The sequence below is a fragment of the Corvus cornix genome, chromosome 1 (assembly GCF_000738735.6).
Source record: "Corvus cornix cornix isolate S_Up_H32 chromosome 1, ASM73873v5, whole genome shotgun sequence".
NCBI lineage: Eukaryota > Metazoa > Chordata > Aves > Passeriformes > Corvidae > Corvus > Corvus cornix.
In genome coordinates this window covers 112,971,981-112,999,038 of record NC_046332.1, presented here as the reverse complement: position 1 = coordinate 112,999,038, position 27,058 = coordinate 112,971,981, and the positions used below count along the sequence as shown (strand labels likewise).

Here is a 27,058-nt window from a genome sequence, read left to right as displayed (position 1 = left end):
GGGGCTGGCCAGCTGGTACAGGGTGTTTCACAAGCACATGGACTGAAGTGGCTGCTGAGATTTGCCCAGAAATGAGCTCGACCCTCTTAGCACAGCCACAGCCTCCTTTGCAGGACAACTACTCCCTCTCTGTCTTCTTTTTGGAGTATTTCCTGAGCTGCTGCAAACTAAACACAGATCCTCAGGGGCTGGTAGATGCCACCACTGTCTGGCATTGCCCCCACGACTGTAACCTGTCATATCTGTGTCCTCCCCCCGGTACAAATTGCTGTGGTCACCATGTAATAAAGCAGCTGCCAGCTCTCCATGAGACAGCTCCGTGTCCCTTGCCCATCCATGAGCCCCTTTGCAGCAACACCAGTGAGGCTGGCTTCTGCCCAGCCCCACAAAGCCCTGGGAGTGGTGCCAATGCTGTCCCCAAAGTGTGGCAGTGGGGCCTGTGCCAGCATTGCCAACCCAGAACGGTCTCACACAGCCTTGAAGTGAAAACCAACCTCCTTAGGTAGGAACTGTACTGGATTTTGCAGGAGATATCCAGGAACCCTCTGGCACCCGCAGCCACTGGGAGCAGAGCTGGTGTTCCCTAGTGGTGCTGCACTGTGCCCTGCTCTCCCACCCATCCGACCACTGGAATCCAGAAGAGTTTTTTTCAGTCTCGGAGGGATTCTGCCCTGCCTCATTTGTTATTTTTGTGCCACCACAGTCTTACTAAGGGATTGCATCCAAGCTAGGCTCTGGCTTATCCCCACTTAGTGAAATGCATACCAGTTTGGACACTTGTAGACCTGATGGCCTCGCTGTTGTGGCAGCTTGAAAAGGGAAACACATCCTAAATTCCCCAAGTTTTGGGGGCATAATTGAGCTTGTGAGGTCTGGTACATCCAAGGAGTGGTGTGGTTCAGTGCTCGAGCTGTAACATTCAAAGCCTGGCTTAGGGCAGGTATAGGAAATGCAGCCACCAAACCTCTGGCACTGCCCATCTTTAAAAATGCCCCGTGACTTGCTCCCCACACAAGGTGCAAGACAGGCATTGCACCTGTTAGTGAGACAGAGAGGGAGGGCACTTCAGCTCCTCACAGGGACACATTTCTCACCCATTTGGCACCCATGAAAAGGGTGATGTCCCCTCAGGGTACCAGGCTCAGTGACCAAGCCATCAAGAAAACACATTGTCAGGTGCTGGGACCCTTAAATGAGGTATCAGCCCTGTCTGGGCCATGCAGTCTAGCACCTGCTTTCACACACAAGCACCTTCCATGTCCCCTTCCATCCCTGCTGGTGGCCAGCACAGCACCTTCATCCCAGCATCCCAAATACACCTACCTTCCTTCCCCATACAGGCATTTCGTTTGGGATACTTGGCTCAAAGCTTAGGCTGCTCAAGCTGGGCTGCAGGCAAAGTCGTGCCTCTGCTGAATTCAATGCCAGATTTGCCTTTGATTTCAGTAGGGAGTTAATTTTGCCCTACATGGTGGTAATTTACTGCTCGGCTGTGACCTTGCAGAACATCAGTCAGAGCCCACCTCCATTCTCATCCCCATCCTGCTCTGACAAGCAATTGCTCTCATGCCTCAGTTTCCCCCTCTGTATCTAAAAGGAAAGCCAAGTTGAAAACGCACCTTCCCCTTCCTTATGAATTTCTTTGATACAGAGATCTAAAATACAACACAAGAGCCAACACTGACCTTCACTTTCCTTTACTGTGTCAGACCCATTTAGTGGCTATTTATGGCAACCTGGTCATTAGCACTACAAGAACAAATTCAGCACAAAGAAAGCTTTAAACCACAGAACTGGGGTGTGCCAGGCTGTCAGAACACCATTGTACACTACTTTCCTCCTTGCCCTATCGAAAGACAAAAGCTGCATTTGATGATTGAAGACACAGAAACCAGAAAAGCAACAGGAGCTCCTCCTGCAAAAAGGGAATTTTGCATTTCCTAAACCCCACATTCCTCCTTTCCTCTACCCTGCTTGATCCCCTTGGACCTCTCCACACGGAGATCAGAGCAGGATTTCTCCCCCAGCTTTCTGTTCACCTCTTGCAGCCCCTCAAGCCAGACCTGGGCTAAGCTGCTCCAGCAGTGTCAGAAGAGCTTCTGGTGTGCACATTTTTTTTCTGCTTTGTTTTCAGACAAACAAGGGAGCAGGCAGAGGATGTGAGATGTGGACAGCCTCTTTGTCAGGCAGGGAGCTGCTGCCACTTGCTGGCACCCCGCTATGTACAAGTGAAAAGGTTTTTCCTTCTGCATTTCTTCCCATGGAAGATTTCAAGGGTGAAAACTCATTGGAAGGAGGTGATGCACCTCCTCCTGAGCCAGGAGGGATTTTTCATTTATGGTTTCAGGTCCTCTCATAGCTCTCTTAACACCCATGGGGCTTACTATTGCACATTTCCTTTTTTCTCTCTGTCTCTCTTCCTGGAGCAGAGCTGCTCAGTTCTGACTCTAGAAAGGGAAAGACAGGGAAAGACCAGGTGCCTTTGCCTCCCTGGAGCTCACAGACAGTGAGAACACCTGAGTTAACCAGATTTTTCATGACTCTCCTTCTGAACTAAAATCAGGCTGGAATGGGATATTTGTGTTCAGATGTGGACAACAGTGAGATTGTCTCAGAGAGAAAAAGAACCTAAGAATCCTACTGTGAAAACATAACATCCTTATGTGCTTAGTTTTAATGAAAACAGTTGTGATAGCAGCTTGGTATTCCTTGAAAACATGCACAGACACCCACTAAAGTATGTATTAATAGTCACTACCTCATTTCTTGCCTTCCATTCCATTCCAATCCAAAATGCCCATCTGGCCTACACTGCCAACAAATAGCAAACCAACTTCAGTCTTGATCAGTCCTGGGGATGTACTCACAGCACTATGTAAGACATGGGTTTAGTAATATTTTCCAGCTTGGATGCGATGGAAGTGGATATCCATACCTTCCTCAGAGGCAGTATGTTGAGTAGACGCAGCAACAAGGGAAATATAAAACTGCAGAATAAGATCAGATCTTACAAACTGAGCACTTTATGAGGTGTCACACCCTGTGGATGCTTGGAGGATGCCATGCAGTCCAAAAGGATCTCTTTCTCCCCCCCATATTTCCTGGAACAAGAGGCTTAGAGATATTTTATGGTTGACATAGATACGCTGTAAGGAGGGGATTCATTCCTCCCAGAAAGTGCACCACACAATGACTGGGGAACACCTTTCTGCCCAGGAGGTGAAACTGTGCTCTGGATCACGTAAACACAAGGCAGTGCCATGCTGGGAAAGCTGTGTTTGTTTGTTGACTGTCAGTTTAGCTAGAGATTAGATAAAGCTTAATTAATGCAGTCCAGTTATGCTTTTGAGGTTAAATTCTTAACACACAGATAAAAATTATTACTGAAAGTCACAGGCTGACTCCAGCAGAAGCCAAGGGAAGAGACAGCTTTTTAACCACTGACTCAAAGGGGGCTTTTTTACTAAACAAACCACATTAGTGAGTTGCTATCAGCTCCATGCTCACAGCCTCCATTGCTTGGCAGACCAGTATCACCCTGGGAAAAGCCCCAGAAACAATCTTTCAAACATGCCCTTTTATGACCCCAGACATCTATTTTCTACATTCATTTGCAAATATCCTGCAACATGTAGTCAGAAAGAGATCAGATGGATGGACTCAATGATCTTTTCAACTCAAATGATTCTGTAATACTATGATTCTATATTGGAGCTGGCCTTTTATCATTGGGAAAATGCCAACTCATTTACATGAATGTCCACGGAATACCAGTGACTTGGCAAACATCTTGCCAGGAACCTTCAGGGTCACAGTCATTTATAAATAGGTATCAGCAGCAACCTCATTCTTACCAAAAAATTTACCAAAACCTCTATATCTTCCAAGCAGATTCCGGTCAAACAAGTTAATGCATCACAATTAATGCTTCTTGCCTTTCACTCTATTTACAAACACAATGCCATCCTCTGGGTCACAGCAAGTAATTCCCCTTCCTATTCTAGTGATCAACTGAATTCCCAATGAACCCAGAATCCAACTCTTTCCAAAGCCTTTTCAGGAGTCAAATTCCAGCCTGGTCATACCACTACAGCTGCCCAAACTTTTGGATGGTTAAGTGGCAGCCAAATGGAAAAGAAATGGACTGAAACAGGGATGGTGGCTGAGGGAAGCAATAATTCTCAGCAGGAGGGGTGGCCACCTCAAGCTCCTCAAAACACCTCTAGAAACAGGACTAAATAACAAAAAAATACTTTGAAAACACCTCAAGTTTATGAACCAAAGTAGCAACACGAGGGAGAAGAAGGGAGGTGCAGTAACTGAAGGCAGAAGGAGTTTGTTGAGCCCTTTCCCAAATGAAAGCAAAGCCCAGAACCCAGGGCTGAGGACAGCGAGGCAAAAGGCAGCAGAAAGGAGGTGAGCGGGAGGAGAGGCTGTGGCCAGCTGATGTCCAGAGCTACGGCCACAACGTCAATGGGAGCAAGGCCAAAATTACATCGAATCTGCAGAAGGATCATGGAAATAGCATCCCCCTGACTGAAACACCATGAGTCTGAGGGTCAGCTCCAGGCCAGATACTGCAGCCCAGTCAGGCGCTTCCCAGGGGATGTGTTCCAGCTCATCCAGCTGACCTGACTTTGGCTCTGTCCCCGGCTATCGCACCCAGCGCTGCATCCAACCATCCAGCGGGGCCACAGCGCCTTTCAGCGGGAACAAGGGGATCCCTGGGAGAGCAGATCTGGTGCAGTGTGAGCCAGGGCCATGGGTTAGGACCTGGCTGTTCTAACCTGGCTGCATTTGTAGATGAGTAACTGAGTGTTCAGTTCATCCTCCAGGCAGTGAGGATGGGTATCCCAAGGAGAAAAAGCGTCTGGGAAGAGGAAGGAATTCAAAATGACCCAAGGAGTCTGTCCATGCTGTCTGTGGAGCTGGCCAAGGGAGCAGAAGTGGTGAATGGGAGATGAAATGATCAGTTAAAACATGTGTTTTACATGTGGAAGAGAAGATATGGAAGGGGAGATGAGTTACAGCATGCTGAGATTGCAAATAGTCATTTCTATTTTTCCTCTGTGACACACACATTACTGCCTTCTGCATGTTTTCCTACATAAACAAATAACTTTGCACCCCTCCCCCTGACTTTAATAACTTTTGAACTTACTGGCCAATTTTGACTGAATTTATTTGGAGGCAATGATATCAAAGATATCATTCCTGTAAGAGTTTCTCAGGCCACGCAAAGAAGAGAAATTTTCCTATTTGAGAGACCAATTTTCTAAGCAACAGAGAATCCATGGGTGCACAAACCTCTGCAGGGGTGAGAAAGAAAGAGGAGGAGTGAGGTGTCCAAACACCAGCAACAGCTCTGGCCAAGCTCTCTTGATTGAGGCCAATCAAGCACTAGACACAGTATGGTGCTGGTAATCCTTTGGAAGACATTCCACTTGCAGTGGCAAAAAACAAGCTCCTTTTTCCTTGCACGTGCACCACAGATTTCAAGTTATGCCCTCAGGTTAGGTTTGTGCTTGTGCTAAAGTTGGGTGAGCACCCCTAACCACCCAGCTCTCTCGCCCTCTTCCTTCCTCACACCTGCACAGGCCTGTGCACCATGGATTCTCTGTTCCTTGGAAAATGGTGACTTTATACTGGTCTCTCAAATAGGATAAATTCTCTTCTTTGCCTGGCCAGGGCAAATATGGGAATGAAATTGCCTTTGATATCCTTGTTTCTCACTGCCCTTCCTCTCTCCCTGGGGGCAGAGCCCTCTCCAAAGCACAAGTGTCTGGGAGGCCATTTGGCATCTCTCCTGCTTTTTGGCTGTACACAGGCACTGCTGAAAACCAACCTGCATAAACCACTGGATAGGAATGGAAAGCGTAACAGAATGATCATAGTCCTGGTAGGAGGCCAAATGCTAACAGTGCAGAAGCCTGTATGGGTTTGTTAACCTACTAAAATAACATAACTCCTGCCCCACCAGCACATTCATACGTGGCTTCTGCCACAACAGGTCAGTAAAGATTTATTTACCAGGCCTGCAGTACAAAATGCTGGCTGCACCCTGCTGGGAATCTGCAGAAAAATGCAGTAAACAGCAACAAACTCTTTGGTGCTTCTCCTTTTGCTGAAAGCGAAGCCTCCAATGGTGGCTATAAATCTTTTGCTGCCACTTGCAGAGGGTACTTACTAATTACAGCGTCAGCACGTCTTGTGCCAGTTGTAGGTCATTGGGATAGCCTAGAAAAGGAGCAGAAATAGTTTTGCAAAGAAGGCAGGCTCAAAGAATGAATGTCTCAGCAGTGATCTCTCCACTGCTCTGGCAGCAGCACTAGGAAACTAAGGATCACAATGCAGAGAACAAGGATGTTAATTCTGCCTAAATAACAGACCACGTTTCCTCTACCCGGCTGTTCTGGGGAGCTAATTACACAGACTCCCAAATCAAAGAAATATAAAACAGTCTGCAAATGACTGCAATGTTGATGTGTTGGCAGTCCAAACCATGACATATGGTCCTTCAGTTTGCCATCCTAGAGAACAAGCTCACGAGCAACCCTCGTTACGCAAAATTATGTCATAAATAACAGAAAGAGGCTGACTTTAGAAATGAGCTTGAGGTGACCTCCCACCTTAGCCCCACGAGAGACAGAGCTGCTGCCAGCCTGGTCATAGGTCCCCAAATGTACCTCCCTTGAGGGGGAAGGAAGGTGAATCATATCCAGGCAGGATCCTGGCTCAGTCAATACCCACACACAAACGTTGCACTCAGGTCACAAAGCCCAAGATTTCGGCACCAACACCAGCTGGACATGTGTGTGCCACCAGCCCTGCTCTGGGACTGCTCCGCAGCCGTGTGCCAGTCCCTGAGGCACTCATCAGCAGGATCCGGACCTTGAGGTCATCACTGGACCCCCATCACGGACCTCATGGAGTGAGGGACACCTGCACACAGCAGGAGGGGAGAGGGATGAGACACCAGCACGCCAAGGGCTTTCACACGCCCTCACCCACAGCAGCCGGTGCAGGTTCCTCACTCCAGTCCCAGCCGAAGAGGTGAGCATCGCTCCCGGTGCCACAGGGCTTGGGCCATTCCCAAAAGGGAGACCCTCCTCTCTCCTCCTCCTCCTCCTTCATGCTGCCCTTGTGTCAGAGACTGGAAAGATTGATACCTTGAGACATTTTGGGGTGCAGGTGTGTGGGGCAGGGGCCGGTGGGGCCTTGCCCTGGCGGGGCAGTGCCCTGCTCCACACACCCCACCCCTCTGGAGCCTGCATCCCAGCCCTGCAGTGGTGCCAGTCAAGGGCACCATGGAGGCAATGCTCCACACCTGCCCCTGGAGCCCCTGACCCAGCTCCTGAATGGCCAAATGACTGGAATCCCCACCTGGGAGAAGGGCCCATGAAGGCCAAGGGGTATTTAAGGCTGAACACGAGGCCATCATGTTTATCTAGATCTTACCTCTCCTTGGAGTCTCTATCATCGCTGGAACCCAGGAGTTGGTAGCTATATGTGTGCTTTTCTATATCTTTTCTGTCTCTCTCTCTTTCTCCCTCTTCTTAATTCCCTCTTCTTGGAATATTTTGAGTAACTTAAAATCAAACGGGCTTAAAGTTCACTAAGTTGAACGTGCCAAGTTAATGCTGTGAGAAGTGTTTTATGTTGATTGAATGTTGTACTAAACCTTTTGCCAAACATTCACTGATTTTCTAAAGTTTGTCAGTAAAGTCTTTTGTGTTGCTTTGACATCTTGAGAATATCTCATTGGTATTTCTCCTGTGCATCCAACTCAGAGTACACAAACCACTGTAAGCCCTTTTAAAAGGCTCATCAAGCTGGTTGACTGGGGCCTTACACCTTGCCTGAGCATTTCCTCTTCCTCCACTCCAGCAGTGCCTCACTTCCTACCTTTGTAACCTGACCCAGTGTCACCATCCCACCTCAGCCCCTGCTCAGCCCCCCAGGTCACTCTCTATCCCTCATGGACACCCCAGAACTAGTCCAGCAGAACCCCTGAGCACCAGACCTGTGCTCCTCCCTGGCAAGCAGAGAAGTGATTTTCCTGTGCAAAAGGTTAAGGACAGAGCTGATTTATTTTCTCCTTGCCCTCAGGGATACAAAGTTCAGCTGCACAGAGCAGCATCCCTGCATCGAGCAGCTCAGGGCAGTGAGATCAAGACTTTGGCTCAGAAGACAGGTAACCCTGGCTCCCTTGCCTCAATCCACTCTCCTCCTGCCCCTCAGGACTGCAGGGAAGGAGGAACAGGCAAGGAGGAGTGTGATGTCCACTGCTTCTCCCTTAAGGTCATAGTTTTGAACTTGTAGCTCAGAATGGATAATTTTTATGTACGCAGCATCTGCCCTGGACACTGTGGACTTCATTAGTCCACAAAAGGCTAAATAGGCACAGTACCTTTGCACTTGCCTGCCTTACTGAACACTAAAATCCCAAATTCTGGTGTGCTGAGGGGCTGTTGGTTGCCTTGCTCTCATCCTGCCTGTGTTTGGGCTTCCAATGGGCAAATGTAACTCTGGTAACGGAGTAGAGGAAAGCTCAGAGAGGCCACGGGAGCATTGTGCCTCTTTGGAAGGAGACAGCAGATAAACAGGATTAAGGAATTTTGCACAGTTCAACCTGCCAATTTCTGCGAAGAGGAAATGTAGGCAGTGCCTGCAGCCCTGATTCAGAGGAGAAGCCTTTGAAATGCCTGCCAGGCAAAACGTGTGAAGATACAAGCTGCTTTTCCTCTGTAGCAGGGCGCAGTGCAGGGAACAGCCCTCCCTCTGTGGAGCCCACCCTGCACCAGGCACAGTCTGTGGTGCTTAGGCAGTTTTCAAGAGTCCTGGGAGCCAAGAAAAGTAGTCCTGATTCTGAGTCACAGGCTGGTGCTGGTGCTGGGATTCAAACAGGGAGATCCCCTGCAAGATGTTCTGTTCTGGGCCAGACCAAAAAATTTCACTAAGAATTAGTTTCCCAGGAAGACCTTAATTATTTTCACCTCTTTTTTGTTGTTGTTGTTGAAAAGTGCTGAAAACTGAAATATTTGAAATGGGGCTGGTTGTATTTGGGGTTTTCTTTAGGGGAAGGGGCTGGATTTGGGGTTATGTCTAGAGAAAGTGTTTGGACTTTCAGGTGAAACTGGCTCATTCTGATACCCAGTCTTACAGCAGGTATATTCTGCTACGCCCTGTGGGAATGCAGTATTAGAGGGGCCACCTTGACATCACATACCTCTGGCCTCCACAGTGCTGTCCCCCAAGAGGAGAGATACACCTGTAACTCACCATTGCTCAGGGACAAGAGGAGCTGCCAGTGTCTCTCCCCAAAACCAGAGCCATACATACCCTCTCCTCACTCCTGGTCATGACACCGAAGGATGAACACTGATTTTTGTGAGCTCTCTGTAAGCCAGCATACAGTGGGAGCTCTGCTCATTAAACCCAAGGGAAAGATATTGGGAGAAAAGGCAGGATCATTGGAAAAATAAGTTGCTGCTGTGTGATCAGCTCCATGGAGGGCCATCCCAGCCTGTACGGTGTCACTGGCCTGCCATGTTCTTTACCATTGGTGGTTCTGCCTTTTTGCCTCTCAGGTTTGGCTGGGAATGCAGCAGAGAGCCAGGTTTGGGCAGTTCAGTGGAGATGGGGAGAGAAGAGAGAAGAAAAGCAGGGCAGAAACCAGCACAGCCCAAGCATTCCCTGTGGCACGGGGACAACAGCAGCATCCTTAACCCACTGGGGTGGGACTGAGGCAACCAATGCGAGGAGGTTGGTGTAAGATATTGGAGATTTCCTGAGTGCCCAGAGTGCTCACAGAGGATTTGGCTGTGTCTCTACAAGCAAAGGGAGTGGGGCAGCCCTTGGGCAGGTGCCAGCGATGGAAGGTGAGGCTGGTGTTTCTCAACGGGAGCTCCATGTTGGGTAACCCGGTCCCATCTTTGCAAGAAGTCTGCACTCCTGGAGTATTGTATATCTAAGCTTTTCATCATTTTTAAAATTTTATTTTTAGAGTTTGTTTAATTATTTATTTGCAAGTAGTGATTCAGAAAAGTTTTTCCGAAGTTGGTCTGGACAACATGCTGTTGAAACTTCCTCTTCTCGAGCACAAGGGGCACCCACCGCTAGCAAATTATAAGGAACTGAGTGAGGAGTCATGTCTGGTTTCCCTGCATCTAACTGGAATTTTCTCTCTTTCACATCATATCATATTTGTTCTGTCCCTCAGGGTACTCCTGTCATTGGATGAGGTTTTAGTGGGGCTGTTCAATCCTGTTTGGATGGACTTCCAGACAGCCCAGATAGCTGAAAGCTTGGCTGCACAGAATGCAGGATAGGACTGTTGGGATGCGGAGCAGGCATGGGGAGAAGAAGCTGCTTCTCCAGACGAGGTCCCAGCTGTGTTGTGCAGGTTTTCAGAGCAGCCCACTCCTCCCCTGCTCTGCTGGGCTTGGGGGGCTGTGGGAAATCTGCTTTGTTGGCCCATTCTGCAGAGCCCTGTGTCCAGCTTCACAGTCCAGCCACTCCAGACCTGTTGGCTCTGAGGAGCCCGCAGGAGCAAAGCTGAATCGGCAAGAGAAGATGTAAGTATGGAAGATTTGTCAAAGAAATGTTTTAAAAAATATCAAATATCCCACAACAGTCCAAAGTAATAGCTCAGCTGCTAAAAAGGTGGAATTAAATAGGTCAGGCTGTAGAGCTGTGCCACTCCATGCCAGCAAAAGGAACCAACTTCTCATCTGTTAGATTGTTTCATCCTTTGCTGTTCCAAGAATCCATCTCTCTGCTAGTAATGATGTCAAATAAATCTTCACTAAAATGTAAAAATGTTTATGATTATACGTACTGACCCGTTCCTTTATTAAATGAGGACAACAGGATGATGCCTTGATATTTACTAATGGGTTACTCCCATCTAACCTTTTCTTGCTCATCCATATCATCTGTTTTCATTTCACCATTCAATGGCTGCCAATAAAATTAAGTCAATTAAATTAAAGGTCTATTATGTTCTTTCAAATCAGGCTGAGGCCCTTTTTCTTTCCCCAGTCAGTCAATGCTCTGAGAAGATTTTTGATAGGGCAGCTGGGAAATCTGGAGCAGATTCTCCTCTGCTGGAAATTGGTTTAGCTTTTCAGAAATCAATAGAGAGGCATCAGCTTACCCCAGCTGAGGGCCTGAGCCCTGATCTGTAGGAATAAGCCTCAAGCCTCTCTTTGGGCCAAGATTTAGATCTGGAATCTCTCCCTCATGCAATCTCAAAGACTTTGTCTGCTTCTCAAAGTGTTAGAAGTTTCTTATAACATATATGGTACACTTACGCCATCATCTCTTCCCTATGGAAATAGCCCTAGCCCAGTATAAAAATGACCTTTTATATTTAACTTTGAATGTGAGCTATTGCCAAGAGGCATAAGTGAAATTGATAAAAGACTCTAATGTCGTATAGTAGAGTCTGCATGAAGCTGTTTGCTTTGGTTTTCTGATATTAAAACAGTTTATTGTGGTTTTTTCCAGTGTAGATAAAACCTTAACATCTCATTCAGTGATTATTAAAAAAAAAAAAGCAAACCAAGGAGGAATGTTCTACATCCTAACAAAATCCTAAAGATTGCAGATCTTTTCTGCAAAATTCTTATCAGGCTAGTGAAAATGTCAAGCATAAACCTAACCAAGGCACCATCACTTTGCTTGAATCTTGAATCTTGAATGCTTTTTTCAACTTTTAAGATGTGAGCCTCCCTCAATGCTCTGAATGCTTTGTCAGAAGTCATCTGTAAACTCCTGACTCATCATCTCAGTGCTGCTATTGTATTTGAAGCCCCAGCCCTCTGTTAGAAATCATCTCAAAGGTCTGCAAAGTAGAAAGTGCAAAGCAGAAAGTGTTTTGTCTTCCTGCAGACTTGGTGGCAAAGTTAGCACAATCCCCACCAAACTCTGCTGTGAAAGGAAGGCAAATAAAGACCTGGAAGAGCTCCTTCACAGAGGCTGAGAGAAGAGACAATGTTTACCCAAAAACCGTAAAGCAAACTCGGGAATTAAGGCTGAGCAGCTTTGTATGTGTGAGAGACTTTGTAAGCAAAGCTTTATTTAACTCTCTGCTGTCACGAATTCAAACAGTGAAACGGCTCCTAACCCTAATTAACTCAAAATGTTTGACATCTTAGGAAAGCTTTGAAGCACAGAAGGGCTTTCTATAAGCCAAACTTACAGTGCAGACCAAAAGTTTCCCTATTCAAATGTCAAAGTTTTTCAGTTTGCATCAGGCATCATATAAACTACAAGCAACCTCACACAAGAGCCAGCAACCTTTTTGGCTCCTAAAGCACATTTTTCTAGGATAAAAGCTTTAAAGTGATTTATGGATTTCTATCTGCAAGCAGAAAATCCCAACTTCTCCTCAGACCCAAGGGGTGTGAAAATGAGTACAAGAGCTACGGTCACACAGTGAAAAGGCAAAGCAAGAATGTCCCTTGCATGGTGTTGCAAGAGGGGTAGGAGAAGAGAACAAGGTCAGACCTTCCTCTGAGCTGATCTCTCTGCCACTGGGCAGAGGATGGATCAGAGAGAACCCAAAATTGCTACTACTGCTGACACTGAACCGTGCCATAAATCAAGTCCCTCCAGATGGGAGAGAATTTGCTGAAAGTCCTTGCAAGGAGTTTCAAAGATAAGCTGAGACTTTTCCTTTAGTTTCAATGCTTCCAGATAGTTGTTTATTAAGTCTTATCAGAGGAACAGAGCCAATAACGTGACCCAGGTACAGCATAGAAGGAAGAAAAGTAGGAGTGAGTCTAATTATCAAGATTTACACAGCCTTTTAAAGATATTTTAACCAATAGTTACTAAAAACGTACATTATTTTCACTTTCCTACCAATTATTCAGTAACACGACTAGGAACTGTGGAGTTTTCTATCCAGTCATTCCAAACTACTTTTACTGCAGAATATGGAGTAGTAGAAGAAGGAGAAGAAGGTTTAGAGAACAACAACAATCCTCCATTTTGATATTTTTTACTCTTATCTATTTACTACAAAGAGAAGCCTAAAACCTCTAAATTTTTCACCCTGTGACAATCTTACATAGCAGTCTATCACCTAATTCACACCACTGTATTTTCTAGTTCTTGTCTGACTGTTGGCAATTTTTTCCAAGGTTTGAAGCTAAAACAGTGTTGTTCAGGGTGGTAAGAACCCTTAAAAACAGGCAGAGAAATATTCTCAGCACTCTGGGTTCCTACAACTGCTCAGGCTAGTGATTGCCTAAGGATAGAAAGTTGAACCCGCTCTTCCCTCAAAGGATCTTGCCATTCATTTGTGCAGTTCCAACTCTAAATGGTCTCTGAAATGATGCAAACAAGGTCTGGTTGCTCGTTGCCTGTTAATGACCCCGCTGCTGTGCAGCTCCATCAGCTCTGTGCAGAGCTCATTTCTGCTGAACGATCACAACTCAGCGGCTGGAAACCCAGAGATCATCAATTTCAAGAGCTGCAAAGGTGATCTTCCTCCCGGGAGACCCACACCCCTCCTGCAATTGTCAAACTGTGTTGGGGTAAAAGCGATGCAAATGAAGAGAACTCTTACTTGGCAATTTATGTGCTGTATCAGGAAAACGTTATCACCTGTGACATATCAGCGGGATTCTGTGTTTACTGACACCTTTGCAACACAACAGTGATTTTGGTGAAATCCTCGGGTAATGATTACGTCAGGAGAGTTGCACCACTGAAAAAGAATTACAGCACTTTCCATCTGTGCTGCACATTAGGTATCAGTGGTGATGACTTCCATGGGGTTATCCCTGAGTAGAAGAGAAGCAGGAGAACTCAGATTTCTGCATTTCGTCAGGTGAAGCTGAGAGCCACAGCCAGGAGAGCTTGTGCTGGTGAGAGAGAAAGGGAAAGGGATGCTTATACCTGATGTGCTCACAGAAGGAGCAGGGTTTGACCAACAGAAGCAGCAGGAAAACGACTTCTCCATCTCCAGACATGCATCATGTCTATAACTCACTGACAATGGTGGTTTTTAACAGGAAGGAGAAGAATAAAAGCAAGAATAAACACTCTGAACAAGAAAATCTGAGTTTGTATACAGCAACCTTTGCAATACATCTACTTTTTCCTTAAAGAAAGATCTTTCTTTAAATCTTTAGACCAAGGTGCCCCCATGAGAGTTAGAGCTCCTTTTGACCAAAACTGAAGTGCTGCTGTGATAAGGATTAGCCTTATCAGCCTGAGGGCTGTGGAAGAAAGTGCACCAGGCTCAGGGTAGGGGAGGGTGCTGGAAGGGTTTGTAAACATCTGGGACATCTGGGCTGCTGAGTCACACGTGCAGAGAGAGCCTGTGCTGCAGGCAATGGCCAGATGGCAAAAGAACACAAGAAAAGCTGTGTCCCATGTGCGTCCCATACAGGGCATGGGATTTGAGAGTGCAATACAGGAAATCTGTGTTGAAAGGGGTGGCTGAGGAGCTTGGCACTCACTGATGGGGAAGGGGTGTCATTGCTAGGAACAGCAGAGCAGCGTGGCTCCTGTGCAGGATGAGGCACCAGCAGTGGGTCCCACCCATGGCAGCTGGGCACCCCTGGGGGCACCTGTCCCCCCCCGAGGCAGCACCCCACATTTGCTGAGGAAAGCTCCTGCATGGATCTGGTATCCCTGGGCTCTCCACTGGGCTCTCTTCAGGCCAGAGCTGCCAAGGAGGTCAGAGCTCTGCCTTGGCTGCTCTCCCCAGGCTCAGTCTGGGCCCTGCTGCATCTGGCTCCAAGCATCTCTGTGTAGGGAAGGGAGCACTCTCACTGCAAGCTTTCCCCTGGAAGAGCAGAAATTCACCAGCAGCTCTCAGCAGGAAAGAAAATTGTAAGAAAAAAGAGCGATAACACGAGGAGGGTGATGGGCAACAGTGAGAGAGAGAAGCAGTTGTTTGTTAGTCTGATTTATTGAGCAGGGATTTTTTGCAATATCCATGGTGCAGTGATGGAGCTCTCGTGGTGCTGATGTGTCCAAGCCCAGTTCTGACAGCCTGGGAGTTCCTGTGCCACAGGTCCTCACTTTGCTTCCCTGCCAGGTAGACTGGACACCTGGAGTGCTTTTCTTTCCCCTCCTCTTTTCTGCTAGTGGAGAGTGCAATTTCATTTCATTAATCTAGGAGCAAAAGCCACGAGAACAAAAAGCAAATATTCTAAGACTGACAAAATCACAAGAGCTGGTAGCACTGCCTGGATTTGTCTGTTCAATACTCATTCTAGAATAATTGGAAGAGACTTAACCAGCCCACTGGCACAGACAGGGACACATGGTGCCTTGTAAAACTCAGGGCAGAGAACAAAATGAAAAGGTAGTTCAGCCCAACTCCCTGCAGACACAGAATTTCAGTGTGAGAGTCTTGTGGATCCAGTCTCTCTCTGTGAATGCCCGTGTTCCCTGCTGTGTCCCCACATCCCTGCAGATTTCAGCACAAACAGGTACTCCTTGAGCCTTCTATCAAACTGTAGGGTAAACAAAGTCCATATGACAAGAGCCTGAATTAAGAAAAAGAGCTGACCAACTCCAGGCAGTGGCCAAGTCAATGTGTCTAGACTGTGTCCAGTCAGTGCTGCAGACCAGCTTTGATTCCCACAGCTTCTGGAATTCCAGTGGTGAGAAGCATTTTGTGGTGTAAACTTGTCCTTACTTCACTCACAGTTCTCTCTGGCTCTCCTGGGACTTGTTTAATATAACATGATCATCCCAGTGTCACCACAGTAAGGACCTGTGGGCCACACCCTGTGTTCCTCAGGCACTTGGTACTTTCAGGGCTACAGAAATACCCACTCCAAGGCTGACAACTCAAACAAAAAGTTAAAGATGCCTTTTCAGACAAATTTCATGGTTGGACTTTGAGTCTTCTCTCAGGCCCAAAACTTCAGAGCTAGTCCCCCATGGTTTCAAGGAGAGCAACACTTTGCATTTTCCCTCCAGGCAGCCACTTATTAAAAATGCCAAGACAAGCAACTTTCCAGAGAATCCCATTTCTGCCTGCTGAAGGACAGCTGTGCTAACCAGGCACCAGTCAGACCAAGCCTAACATCTGGCAGCATCTACCTGGGTCTCCTCTCTCTCACTCCTGTCTGGTTAGAAAGCACAGGAAGAGGCTTGACTGCTGCAAAACTGTAGGAAACAAGGTGTTCTGAGGCATGGTGGGTATGGTAACACAGTACCTGTGCAGGACAGAAACAAAGCCATTTCTTTTTACAAGAACCAGGAGCAACAGCACCACCGAGCCCGGGAAATGGGAGTGAGACACATCTGACAGAGCTGGGTGAAACATTGCATCAACCAAGACAACCCCAAAAAGTCAGTGGGTAAACAGAACAGCTTTTTCTCTGTCCATACATACACACACACACACACATCTATATGTGCATGTGCTGCTATGTGTATTCAGGTAGAAGCATTATTCAGAGAGAGGTTAATTCCAAGCTGATAATGCCCATTAGTGCGAGGCATAACCAGCAATCTGGAAGCATTCAGAAGTGTTTCCTTCTGTGGGTATAGAGCAGCTGAATTGGATTGTAGAGGCAGCAGTGGCTCTCCTCAGGGATCCTCAGAAGGCAGGCTGGTGCCTCTACCACCCCACATACCTTTCATCACAAGTCAGAGTTAGGCTCCAAGGAGGATTTGCTGCCTTATCACCTCCTCCTGCCCCTTTCACTGGCATTTACATCATCCTGAATCTGGCCTGGCTCATTTAAACAAAACCATAAAAAAAATACCCCTACATTTTCCTAATTACAAATGGATTTAGAGAGCCTAGTGCAGCAAAAGGCAAAGTAAAATTCACTTGCCTGACAAGCACAATCTCGTTGATGGAAACCAAAAGACCTATGCCAAGGGAAACTTTAATAGTCACCTGGAAAAAACATTAACTTGAGTTACATCTATTTTCTAATGGCATATTGTGTATGTAACAAAACACCCACAAATAATTTTGGGACCAGGGATGTTCCCCCTTCCAATTGTTTTCATCATGGGGGCCGACAGGGCTCTTACGTGCGCTTTCGACTGCCACGGTGAAAAATGTGTTCCCTGTTTGTTCTTGTTCTGCCTCTGCAGGAAATCAGAGACTCTGGCTTCCTGTAGGCTACAGATGCTTTATTCTTTGTATTCCCCAAATAGGAAGTCCTGGGGTCACTCTGCCAAATATATGGAAACTTAATTTCGTTTCAACACAGGATTAATCACTAGGAAGTGTCAGGACATTGATGGGCTGATAACAAGACAGTTACAGCAGAAACCTTTTATGGGCACCAGGGTCACAGCATTTGGCAGCAGACATGGAGCTCTGAGTCTCCCCTCGAATGGGGAAGGAAGGCTACCTGATGGGAATTAATGCCGGCAATTGTAATAGCAGTGTTTGTTTAATGCCCTGTAAACCTCACCAAACTTTCAAGCCTTTTCATATTTTGAGAGGAAGGTAAACTGTTTTTGATGACTAACCCCTGTTTTTGATGACTAAGCTCTGTGTTTTCACTCTACGAATCAAAACAGTCTGCGATAAACGTCCTCTCCTTACCACAGCCTGGCAATGGCACAACTCCACTCAGTTCAAGGAAAGGCTTCTGATTTGCACCCTTGGAATCATAGAATCATTAAGGTTGAAAAAGACCTTTAAAATCATCAAGTCCAACCATCAACCCAGCGCTGCCAAGTCCACCACTAAATCATGTTGCTAAGCACCACATGTTTTAACACTTCCAGGGATAGTGATTCCAACACTTCCCTGGACAGTCTGTTCCAATGCCTGGCCACCCTTCCACAGTGGATGAATTTTTCCTCATATCCAATCTAAACTTCCTGGTGCAACTTGAGGCCATTCCCTCTCACCCTGTCCCTTGTTACCTGGAAGTCACAGATCAGTCCCCTATTGCCACTGCATGTCAGAGGGGGTCCAGGCTAATGGATAGAACGGGATCACTGGAAAACCCAAATTTAAATCCAGGAGCAATTAAATAGAGTTCCACCAAGTGTGCTCAGACTTTCTGTTTAAGCACAGCCAATACCACACTGCTATAAAGTTAACAACTATTATTATTCCCACCATAAAGGTGGGAAAAGTGAAGTACAAAGACTGAGAGCTTGATGTGCGCCCACAGAGTTGTGGTCTTTGTCAGCACTCAGGGACTGACACCATCAATCACAGAATTTATGAATTGTAGAATGGTTTGGGTTGGAAAGAACCTTAAAGATCACCCAAGTTCCAGGCCCCCTGCTATGGGCAGGGACATCTTCCACTATCTCACATTACTCAGAGCCCCATTCAAATTGGCCTTGAACACTTCCAGGCATGGGGCATCCACAACATCTGGACCAGGGCTTTCATAATTATTATGTCATCTCCTGCAACAGAGGAAGAGATATGTCTAAATTATAGGACTTTGTGAAGATAACATGCTTCTAAAAGCATCTTCAATCCAGCATTTTCTACAGTGAGTAAACAGTGAGGGAGGACTGTCCTTTACAGAAATGAAGATCCCCTTCACAGAGACCAGCAGGCACATGGTGCCCCGCCCAAACTGCTCTTGTGCAGCGTGCAAAGGGAGTTGTCACCTCCTCCCCTCTGAAAACACACTGCAGCAAGTGAGTATTTCAATTTCTACCCTTTCTGAGCTTGTGTGACATCTGCTATGGGAAAGCTGTCAGGTCAGCCCATTGTGCTTTGTGTGCATCCTTCATCTCTACTCTCTGAGACTGGAGAGGAGAAAACCTGGGTGAGTAGAGGGATGAGATGAGATGAGATGAGATGAGATGAGATGAGATGAGATGAGATGAGATGATGAGATGAGATGATGAGATGAGATGATGAGATGAGATGAGATGAGATGAGATGAGATGAGATGAGATATCACCCAGTGCCATCACCCTTCCCACACCAGCAGAGCTGAGAGGCTCACCAAGGTCCTGAGCCACCTCACAGGCCCTTTCACCAGGCAGATCCAACACCACAAAAATATCCCTTGATGAGCAAGATTAAAATATCAACACTTTGCCCTGGGAATAAACTGTTGGATGCACAGCTGGTGGGGAGGGAAGTCTTGGGGCAGGAGTGCACCAGTTTTCTGCCTGAACTCAGCTCTGCAGAGCTCCCCTCTCCTTGTAATTAATCCCTGCCTCATTCAGTGATGTAGAGTGGACATTCACCTAAACCCATTAACAAGCTAAGGGATTTGAGCATGAGTTTAATATTAAATTCACAGTTAAATGTTCTGCTGGATGGAAATGGAGCAGAAATTGGCTTATGTGCTTTGCTGAGTAGGAACAGCTTGCAGCAGTTCAGCATCAGTAGCAGAGGGAGATTACTCTGTGAGGATGATTCACTCCACTCAAGCCCAGACAACCCCAAGCTCCACCAGCCACATCCCACCCTGCCTGTAAAGAGACTTGAGAACATGAGAGGCTTGAATTGAGCAATGATGCATATGATGAGTGCTGCCAGAAGACACCCAGGATGTGAGAACAACAAATGCAGAAAGGTTCACTGCAGAGCATCTCTCCCTTGGGGATCTGCAGGAACCTGCAGAAAAGCTGCACGAGGGGAGCAGTGACCTTATCGAACTGATGTGCAGCAACTGAGTCAAACCACCAGCACTTCAGCCAGCTCCATTTAGGAGCACTTGTCTATACTACAAAGCCTTTACCAGCAGCTAAATTGGCTGATTTATGTCAGAAAACTCAGCTTATACTTGGAGGGGGGCGATTTGGAAGATTTATCTTAATGTTCTCCCTGAATAAAATAAAGCTGTGTTCTTCTGCTGGTCTGAATTCTGCTTACTCTGCTTACTTTCCTGAGCTACCTAACCTGGTTTGGGAAATAATCTCTTTTGCCCAGAAAAATGTCAGCTTGGGTGAGGAGACCGATGCAGTGGCAAACACATAAAGAGGCAGGAGAAAAAAAAAAAAGGACAAGAGGCAGGAAATTTGGGATAAAACACAGGCAAGAAAAACTGGCAAGGAAAGGCTTCCCAATGATAAATCATTTTTGTTACAGGCAAAACCCAAAGGAAAAAGAACTAAGCAACTTATCAAAGAAACAGTCATGCTAAAAGCCTGTCACAGACAGAGTTTACATTAATGGATAAATAAAAGACATCAAGAAAGGTGTAAAATATTGCCCTGAAGGACACGTCCTTTACAGAAATGGCCGGGCTCTGGAGGACAGAGCAATTGGGGATGAGAAGGAAATAGTGAGACCTAAATCATGGAATCACAGAACAGAGACCACTGGAAAAGACCTCTAAGATCATCAAGTCCAACCCAGCATCACCAAGGCCACCACTAACCCATGTCCCCAGCCACCACATCTACACATCCTTTAAATACCTCCAGGGATGGTGACTCCACCACTTCCCTGGGCAGCCTGCTCCAATGCTTGACCATCAAGAAAATTTTCCTAACAGCCAACCTAAACTTCCCCCTGGCACAACCTGAGATCATTTCCTCTCCTGTCATTTGTTACTTGGGAGAAGAGACTGACCCCCACCTGGCCACACCCTCCTGTCAGGGAGTTGTGGAGAGTGAGAAGATTCCCCCTGAGCCTCCTCTTCTCCAGACTAAACACCCCCAGCTCCTTCAGCACTTCCTGATCAGACCTGTGCTCCAGACCCTTCCCCAGCTCCACTGCCTTCCTCTGGACATGCTCCAGCCCCTCAATGTCCTTCCTGCACTGAGGAACACTCCTGCCCAACTTAGGGTCAGCTGCAGACTGACTGAGGGTGCCTCAATCCCCTCATCCAGACAATAAAGATATGGAACAGAACTGGCCCCAGCACTGAGCCCTGGGGAACCCTGCTCATGCCTGGTCACCAGCTGGATGTAACTCCATTTCCACCACCTCTGGACCTGGCCATCCAGCCAGTTTTTAGCCCAGCAAAGAGTGCACCTTCCCAAGCCATGAGCAGCCAGTTTCTTCAGGAGAATGCTGTGGGAAATGGTATCAAAGTCTTTACTGAAGTCCAGGTATCCACAGCCTTTCCCTCACCTGCTAAGCAGGTCACCTGGTCACAGAAGATCAGGTTTGTCAAGCAGGACCTGCCTTTCCCAAATGCATGCCAGCTGGACCTGATCCCCTGGTTGATCTGCATGTGCCACATGATGGCACTTGGGATGACTTGCCTCATGACCTTCCCCAGCACCAAGGTCAGGCTGACACACCTGTAGTTCCCAGGATCCTCCTCCTGGCCCTCCTTTTAGCTGGATGGCACATTTACTGACTTCCAGTCAACTGGGGCTTCTTCAGCTAACCAGGACTGCTGGTAAATGATGGGAAGTGGCTAGGAAAGCTCCCTCAGCACCCTTGGATGAATCCTGTACAGACTTGTGTATGCCTGTATGGCTTGTACTAGGTTACTGATGATTTCCCCTTGGATTTTGGGTCTTCATGCTGCTCCCTGTTCCTGTCCTCCAACTCAGGGTACCCAGAACACAACTGGTCTTACTACAAAAGACTGAGGCAAAGAAGGCATTAAGTATTTCAGCCTTTGTCACTATGCTTCCCCCCACCTCCAGGAAAGGATGGAGATTCTCCTTAGCCCTCCTTTGGTTGCTAATGTATTTATAGAAACAACTGTTGTTGTCTTTCCCAGCAGTACACAGGTTAAGTTCTATTTGGGCTTTGGCCTTTCTGATTTTCTCCCTGCATGACTTCACAATATCCTTGTAGTCCTCCTGAGTTGCTTGCACCTTCTTCCAAGAGTCATAAATGCTCCTTTATTCCCTGTGTTCCAGCCAAAGCTCTCTGCTCAGCCAGGCCAGTCCTTCTCCCCCTCTGTCTCATCTTTTGGCACATGGGGATGGATGGTCTGCTCTTGCTGTGCCTTTAGGATTTCCTTCTTAAGGATCTCCAGCCTTCCTGGGCCTCTGACTTCAGGACTGCCTCCCAAGGGACTCTGTCAACCAGACTCCTAAACGGGCCCAAGCCTGCCCTCTGGAAGTCCAAGGTGGCTTTTCTTTGATCCCACTCCCTACTTCTCCAAGAACTGAAAACTCTACTATTTCATGGTTGTGATTAAAGGATCCTGCTGAAATTTGTTGAGCACTGTTTGCAGTACTTAAAAGTCCTAACTGAAATAGCCCCCAGAAAGTGCAAGTGGGCTCCAGCCAAGCTCTGAGCCAGCCAGCTGGAGCTGTGGTGAGCAGGAATCTCCTGAGCACAGGAACTGGCACCAGCGAGGTGCCTTCAGGGCCAGACCAAGCCTTGAGGGAAGGCTGTTCTTGCAACTTCACTGACCTCTTTGTGCAGCTGTGCAGAGCTGGGGTCAGGGAAAGGGGCAAGGGGTCCATCCAGCAGGGGATATTCTGAGAATAAGATGACCAGTGAGCAAGAATTGCATTTCACAGAAAAAAAAGAAAAAAAAGGATTTCAACACTTGTTCCCCACTCCAGGAGGAATTCAATTTTGGATAGTCCCAACATGAGGAGAGGAGGGAGGAGAAGGGAGTGGGGGAAAGGATGAGGGGGAAACGTGGAGAAAGCCGGAGAGGAGCGCCTGAGGAGCTTGGGCTGGGGCAAAGCCAGCATGCCTGAGGTCAGACGTGGGGAGCACTTAATCCTCAGCAGGGCTGCTCACTTCCTCGCTGTTTAAAAAAAATACATCTATTTACAGGACCTCTCAGGGAAGGGAAGTTCTGTGAATCAGTGTCTGACTATTAGCTGCTGACCCAGATGAAGGCATTAGCAACTTGGAGTGCCCCTTTCACGTCAGCTCCCCAGGCATCCTGTGAGCTGTGTGCCATTAGAGCCAACCTCACCTGACCTTGCATCACTGCCACGTTGACACAGCACAAGTAATGTCACTTATGGACCTCAGCTGACCTCAGGGGGCTTTGCTTCCTGCCTTGAACCTCTTCTTTCAAGGTCCTCAGCGTGTCATAATGCAAAATCTTTCAGCTTCACGTTAGAAAACTCCTCAGAAGGATGTATTTTCTTTCTGTGCCTCACTGTCCTTGGAGCTTCTCACAGCGACCAAGTTAGAATCATAGAACCATAGAATGGTTTGGGTTGGAAGGGACCCTAAAGATCATCCAGTTCCAGCCCCTGCCATGGGCAGGGACACCTTCCACTATCCCAGGTTGCTCAGAGCCCCTGGCCTTGGAGACTTCCAGGGATGGGGCAGCCCCAGCTTCTCTGGGCAACCTCTGCCAGAGCCTCACCACCCTCACAGGGCAGAATTTCTTCCCAACATCTAATCTAAACCTACTCTCTTTCAGTTTAAAGTTCCTACTCTCTTTCAGTTTGAAGTTCCCCAAGGTCCCTTTCATCACATAATTGCTCTGCAGAGCACCCCAAAACACATCCTACCAGTTTCCAAGACCTATGGATTGCTGAAGGTCCTTGAGGCTGCCCACCTCCTGCTAGGTATTAAAGAGGCTTTCTTTGAGCTTCCATGAGGCTCCACAGTGCCTGTCCCAGACTGAAGGGTCACATCTGAATCCAGGCTCTGCCAGTGGTGCCTTCCCTGTGCTCCACAGCCCTGACCCTGGCCAGGGAAGGGTTCCTTGAGCTCCTCATCCCTTCAACCAGGAAAATCCTCAGAATTTGTGAATTAGAAGCCCTTGTGAATTAGGTAAATCCTCAGTTTTCTTGACGGCCTCTTCCAAAGTGCCAGCCAAAGGCATCCCTGGGGGATGAGCAGGTTGGTCCAGCCCAAGGGAGCATGGACTACAGGGGAAGGTGATGTCCGAGAGTCTGTGCAAATGATGGAGAAATTTCACAATTTGAGAGGTTTCTGGTGGGAATTTGGCACCAGGAGGCACATTTGTAAGGGCACCCAGAGGGGTTTTCAAAAGATCCCACTCTCCCAATGCATTTATTTCAGTGGAGGTTGGGGACCAAGGAGCTTCCCAAAGCCCCATTGCTGTCCCCTGGCAGGACAAAGCTGAGCTGAGCTGTCACACTCACACTGTTGCCTCTCCATTGCATAAGCCACAAACCCATGGCCCCGTGTCTGTGCAGCTCTACCCCATCACCCTGGCCTCGTGCCACCTTCAGGAGGACACAGAGCACCTGGTCTGCATGAGAGCTGCTTTAATGACATTAACCCCTCCAAAGCTGTGCTGTCTGGGGAATGAGATGCAGCAAAGGGATTCAAAGTAGCAGCTCAATGTCTTGTGCTGCGTGGTTGTAATGGATTTGGGTCAGCGCTAAGTGCCCTGAAAGTTGATTTATGATCTCATTGAACCATGGCCTCTGCTACTTGGGAAATTTGAATAACATTTCCAGAAGTACCTAAGTGCTCCTGATATATTTTACTGCCAAAATTCCATTTGTTTCATTTCCTCTTTTTCCTCCCACTTTCTCCCCTTATTCCCATTATTGTTTCAGGAGTAAAGAAATGTTGTCAGTGTCACAAATAGCTCTGAAATAATTTGCATACAGCTTTTTTGGTTGGGTTTTTTTTTTATTATTTTTTATCTCAGTCCTCCCAAGGCCTTCACACACACACACACCTCTTATCCTTATCTCTACAGTCACTATGGATGCATCAGGGATGGGCCTGGAAAACTTACATTTTGATAATTTTCAATGGGAAATAGATTTCCCTGTTTTGTTTTCTGCTTTTGCTTTTTTGCTCTGGCCACTGGAGTCCTGAGACCTTGTCCTCCTCCTCCTTCTTCTTGTTCTTCTCCTCCCCCAGCAGGGCTTTAATGGGAAAAGAGACCTAAATTTAAGGACATTTATGCAAATTAGAGGATATACATACAGCAGGAAAGCTGCTGACATGCTTCCATGGCATGGACAACTGTCCTTGATAGGAAAAAAGAGATTCTGAACTAATGGGAGAGCTTTAGGGTTTGCACCTTCATTTTCTGATTATAGAGTTTAGGAGTGCTTGGGGATTTACATTAAAAATAAACATAGAGGGCCAAAATGCATGTCTGTGCATCTGGGAGAGATAGGGAATGTGGACACCCAGAACTTGTTTTCTTGTTGTGCCAAATCTTGATTTGGTTGAAGTGAATGGAAACATTTCCACAGGCTTCAGCCAGATGGTAATTTAGGTTTTTTTCTGGAAAAGGTTGTCCCTGTGGAAGGAGCACTATTGCACACTCAGGACTGACTGAGTCCTTTTTATAGCTGCTTCTTGTTTATAAGCAAAAGTACTTACATTAACATTGCAAAAACAAATAGTCTAATGTTATTGCATTTTAAGGGCACATTAACTTGACAGAGCAGCCAAGTTTGTTGACTAAAATGATTTACACAACTCTAAGGCCACTAAACAAGTATTTCTTAATGTCTCAGCAGCAGCTCAAGGGAGCAGAAGCTAAAAATGCCACAGCTCAACAAACAGTTCTGTGTTCTGCTGTTGATAAATACATCACGCTTCTTTGCAATTAGGACTTTCACAGTTGTTTTAAAGAAAAAAAAAACAAACAACAAAAAACAACAAATAAGCTGTAATTAAATAAATAACATGAATGATTTCTAAGTGCATACTGTCCTCTTTCCCTCCTTCCATTTCCCTCATATTACTCCATCAAAACTGCCCAACAAATCATCTGCAGTTTGCCCAGGATTCCCTAATTACCTTCAAACTGGCTGCTGGCTGGCCAAGAGGCAACCCTTGGGGTGGCCTGGTCAACACAGCCGCCCTTTGCCTGGCAGGGACAGGTCACTCCAGGTGTCAGGAAACTCCTTTTACACAAGTTGATCATCCAAGGTTGCCTGAGGGACACAGAATGTCCTCCACCAGCAGATGTTTTGATGGGAGGTGAGCATGTTCACACCACACAGACAAGGTAAGCACCTCCCAGGGCCAGCCCTAAGACCAAGAGCCTACACAGGGCCATGGAGCCTTCTGTGGAATTCCAGTCAGAGAGGCACCCCCTGATCTGTCAAACTGCAGTAGGAATAGGTCCCTGTCAAAGGTTGTCATCCATTAGAGCTCAGTCAGGATCTCTACCAGCTCCCCAGAGGGAAGTGTCCAGGTGCCTTGCCAAGGGAGCTGTACAAAGTGGAGATAGTTCCTTATCAAACCAGGCAAAGGACTGGTAAAGGGAGCAGAGATACTGAACTGAGGAAAACAGTGTTCTGGCAGACATCCAGTACCGAGCACAGTCAGGCAAGGGACTCATTAACAAGGCCATTACTTGGTTCCTTTTCATCTGGCAAAACTTCCATAAAAGATGCTCTTCAACCAAAAGCTTACTTGGTTTTTGGAACTGGATGATAAAATTCAAAGTCTTCTATCATACAGAGGTCAAGCAAGGTGACCTTAGAATCATAGGACCATCACAGAATGATAGAAGGGTTTGGGGTGGAAGGGACCTTAAAGATCACCCAGTTCCAACCCCCTGCCACGGGCAGGGACACCTTCCACTATCTCAGGCTGCTCAGAGCCCTGTCCAAACTGGCCTTGAACACTTCCAAGGATGGAGTATCCACAACTTCCCTGGGCAACATGTTCCAGTTGTGAAGGATTTAAAAACATTGAAGACTACAAAATCAATAATTTAAAAGATTTGAAAAGCTTTTGTGTCTGCCAGAAGTGTTGGAGAGGGAGAATAGGAAAGTGTGCTCTGCAGCTGGACTCCAGGCAGGGAAAATATCAAGCAGCACTACACCGTGCTGTCTGTTTTGGTAATTTCTATGGCCATGGTTGCCAAACAACAGAGATCCTCACTGATGTGCTGACTTCCAGCAGGCCTGGTGCAGCATGAACACAGCCAAATTTCACAGCTCCAGAAAGAGATGAGAACCAGTAGTTTATGTCATCCAGTCACATAAAACATAAATATGTCCTAATGGAGGCATGCAAAGTACTTGCTTTACTTCCTCTCCTAAGCCAGCTGAGAATACGCTTTGCTGCTGCAGCAAAAGCGGCCAAACCGCTGAATGTCACGTTTCAGGCATACACCTTCCATCATGCACAGCCTGTCTGTTCCCTTGGTTTTCCTTATTTTCTCTGTTAGGTAGCAAGAAAGCTCCACTGTAAGGAGACAGACGTCTCACAGACCTGATTCTCACTCAGGCCCTGCCATGCATATTCATCACACACATCTCTCCTGCCATAAGAAGGTGGCTGGTC

General features: G+C 47.0%; 1 protein-coding gene across 1 annotated transcript in view; it reads right to left on the bottom strand.

The window, feature by feature from the left end:
* Window positions 1-24,485: 24,485 nt before the first annotated feature.
* LOC104686360 (heat shock transcription factor 2 binding protein) overlaps window positions 24,486-27,058 on the bottom strand; it is a 58,364-nt gene continuing 55,791 nt past the window's right edge. Inside the window, exon 8 of the mRNA XM_039552848.1 lies at window positions 24,486-24,688. Within this exon, the coding sequence (XP_039408782.1) occupies window positions 24,672-24,688 (17 nt within the window). The 3' untranslated portion in view covers window positions 24,486-24,671. The remainder of the gene's footprint in view (window positions 24,689-27,058) is intronic.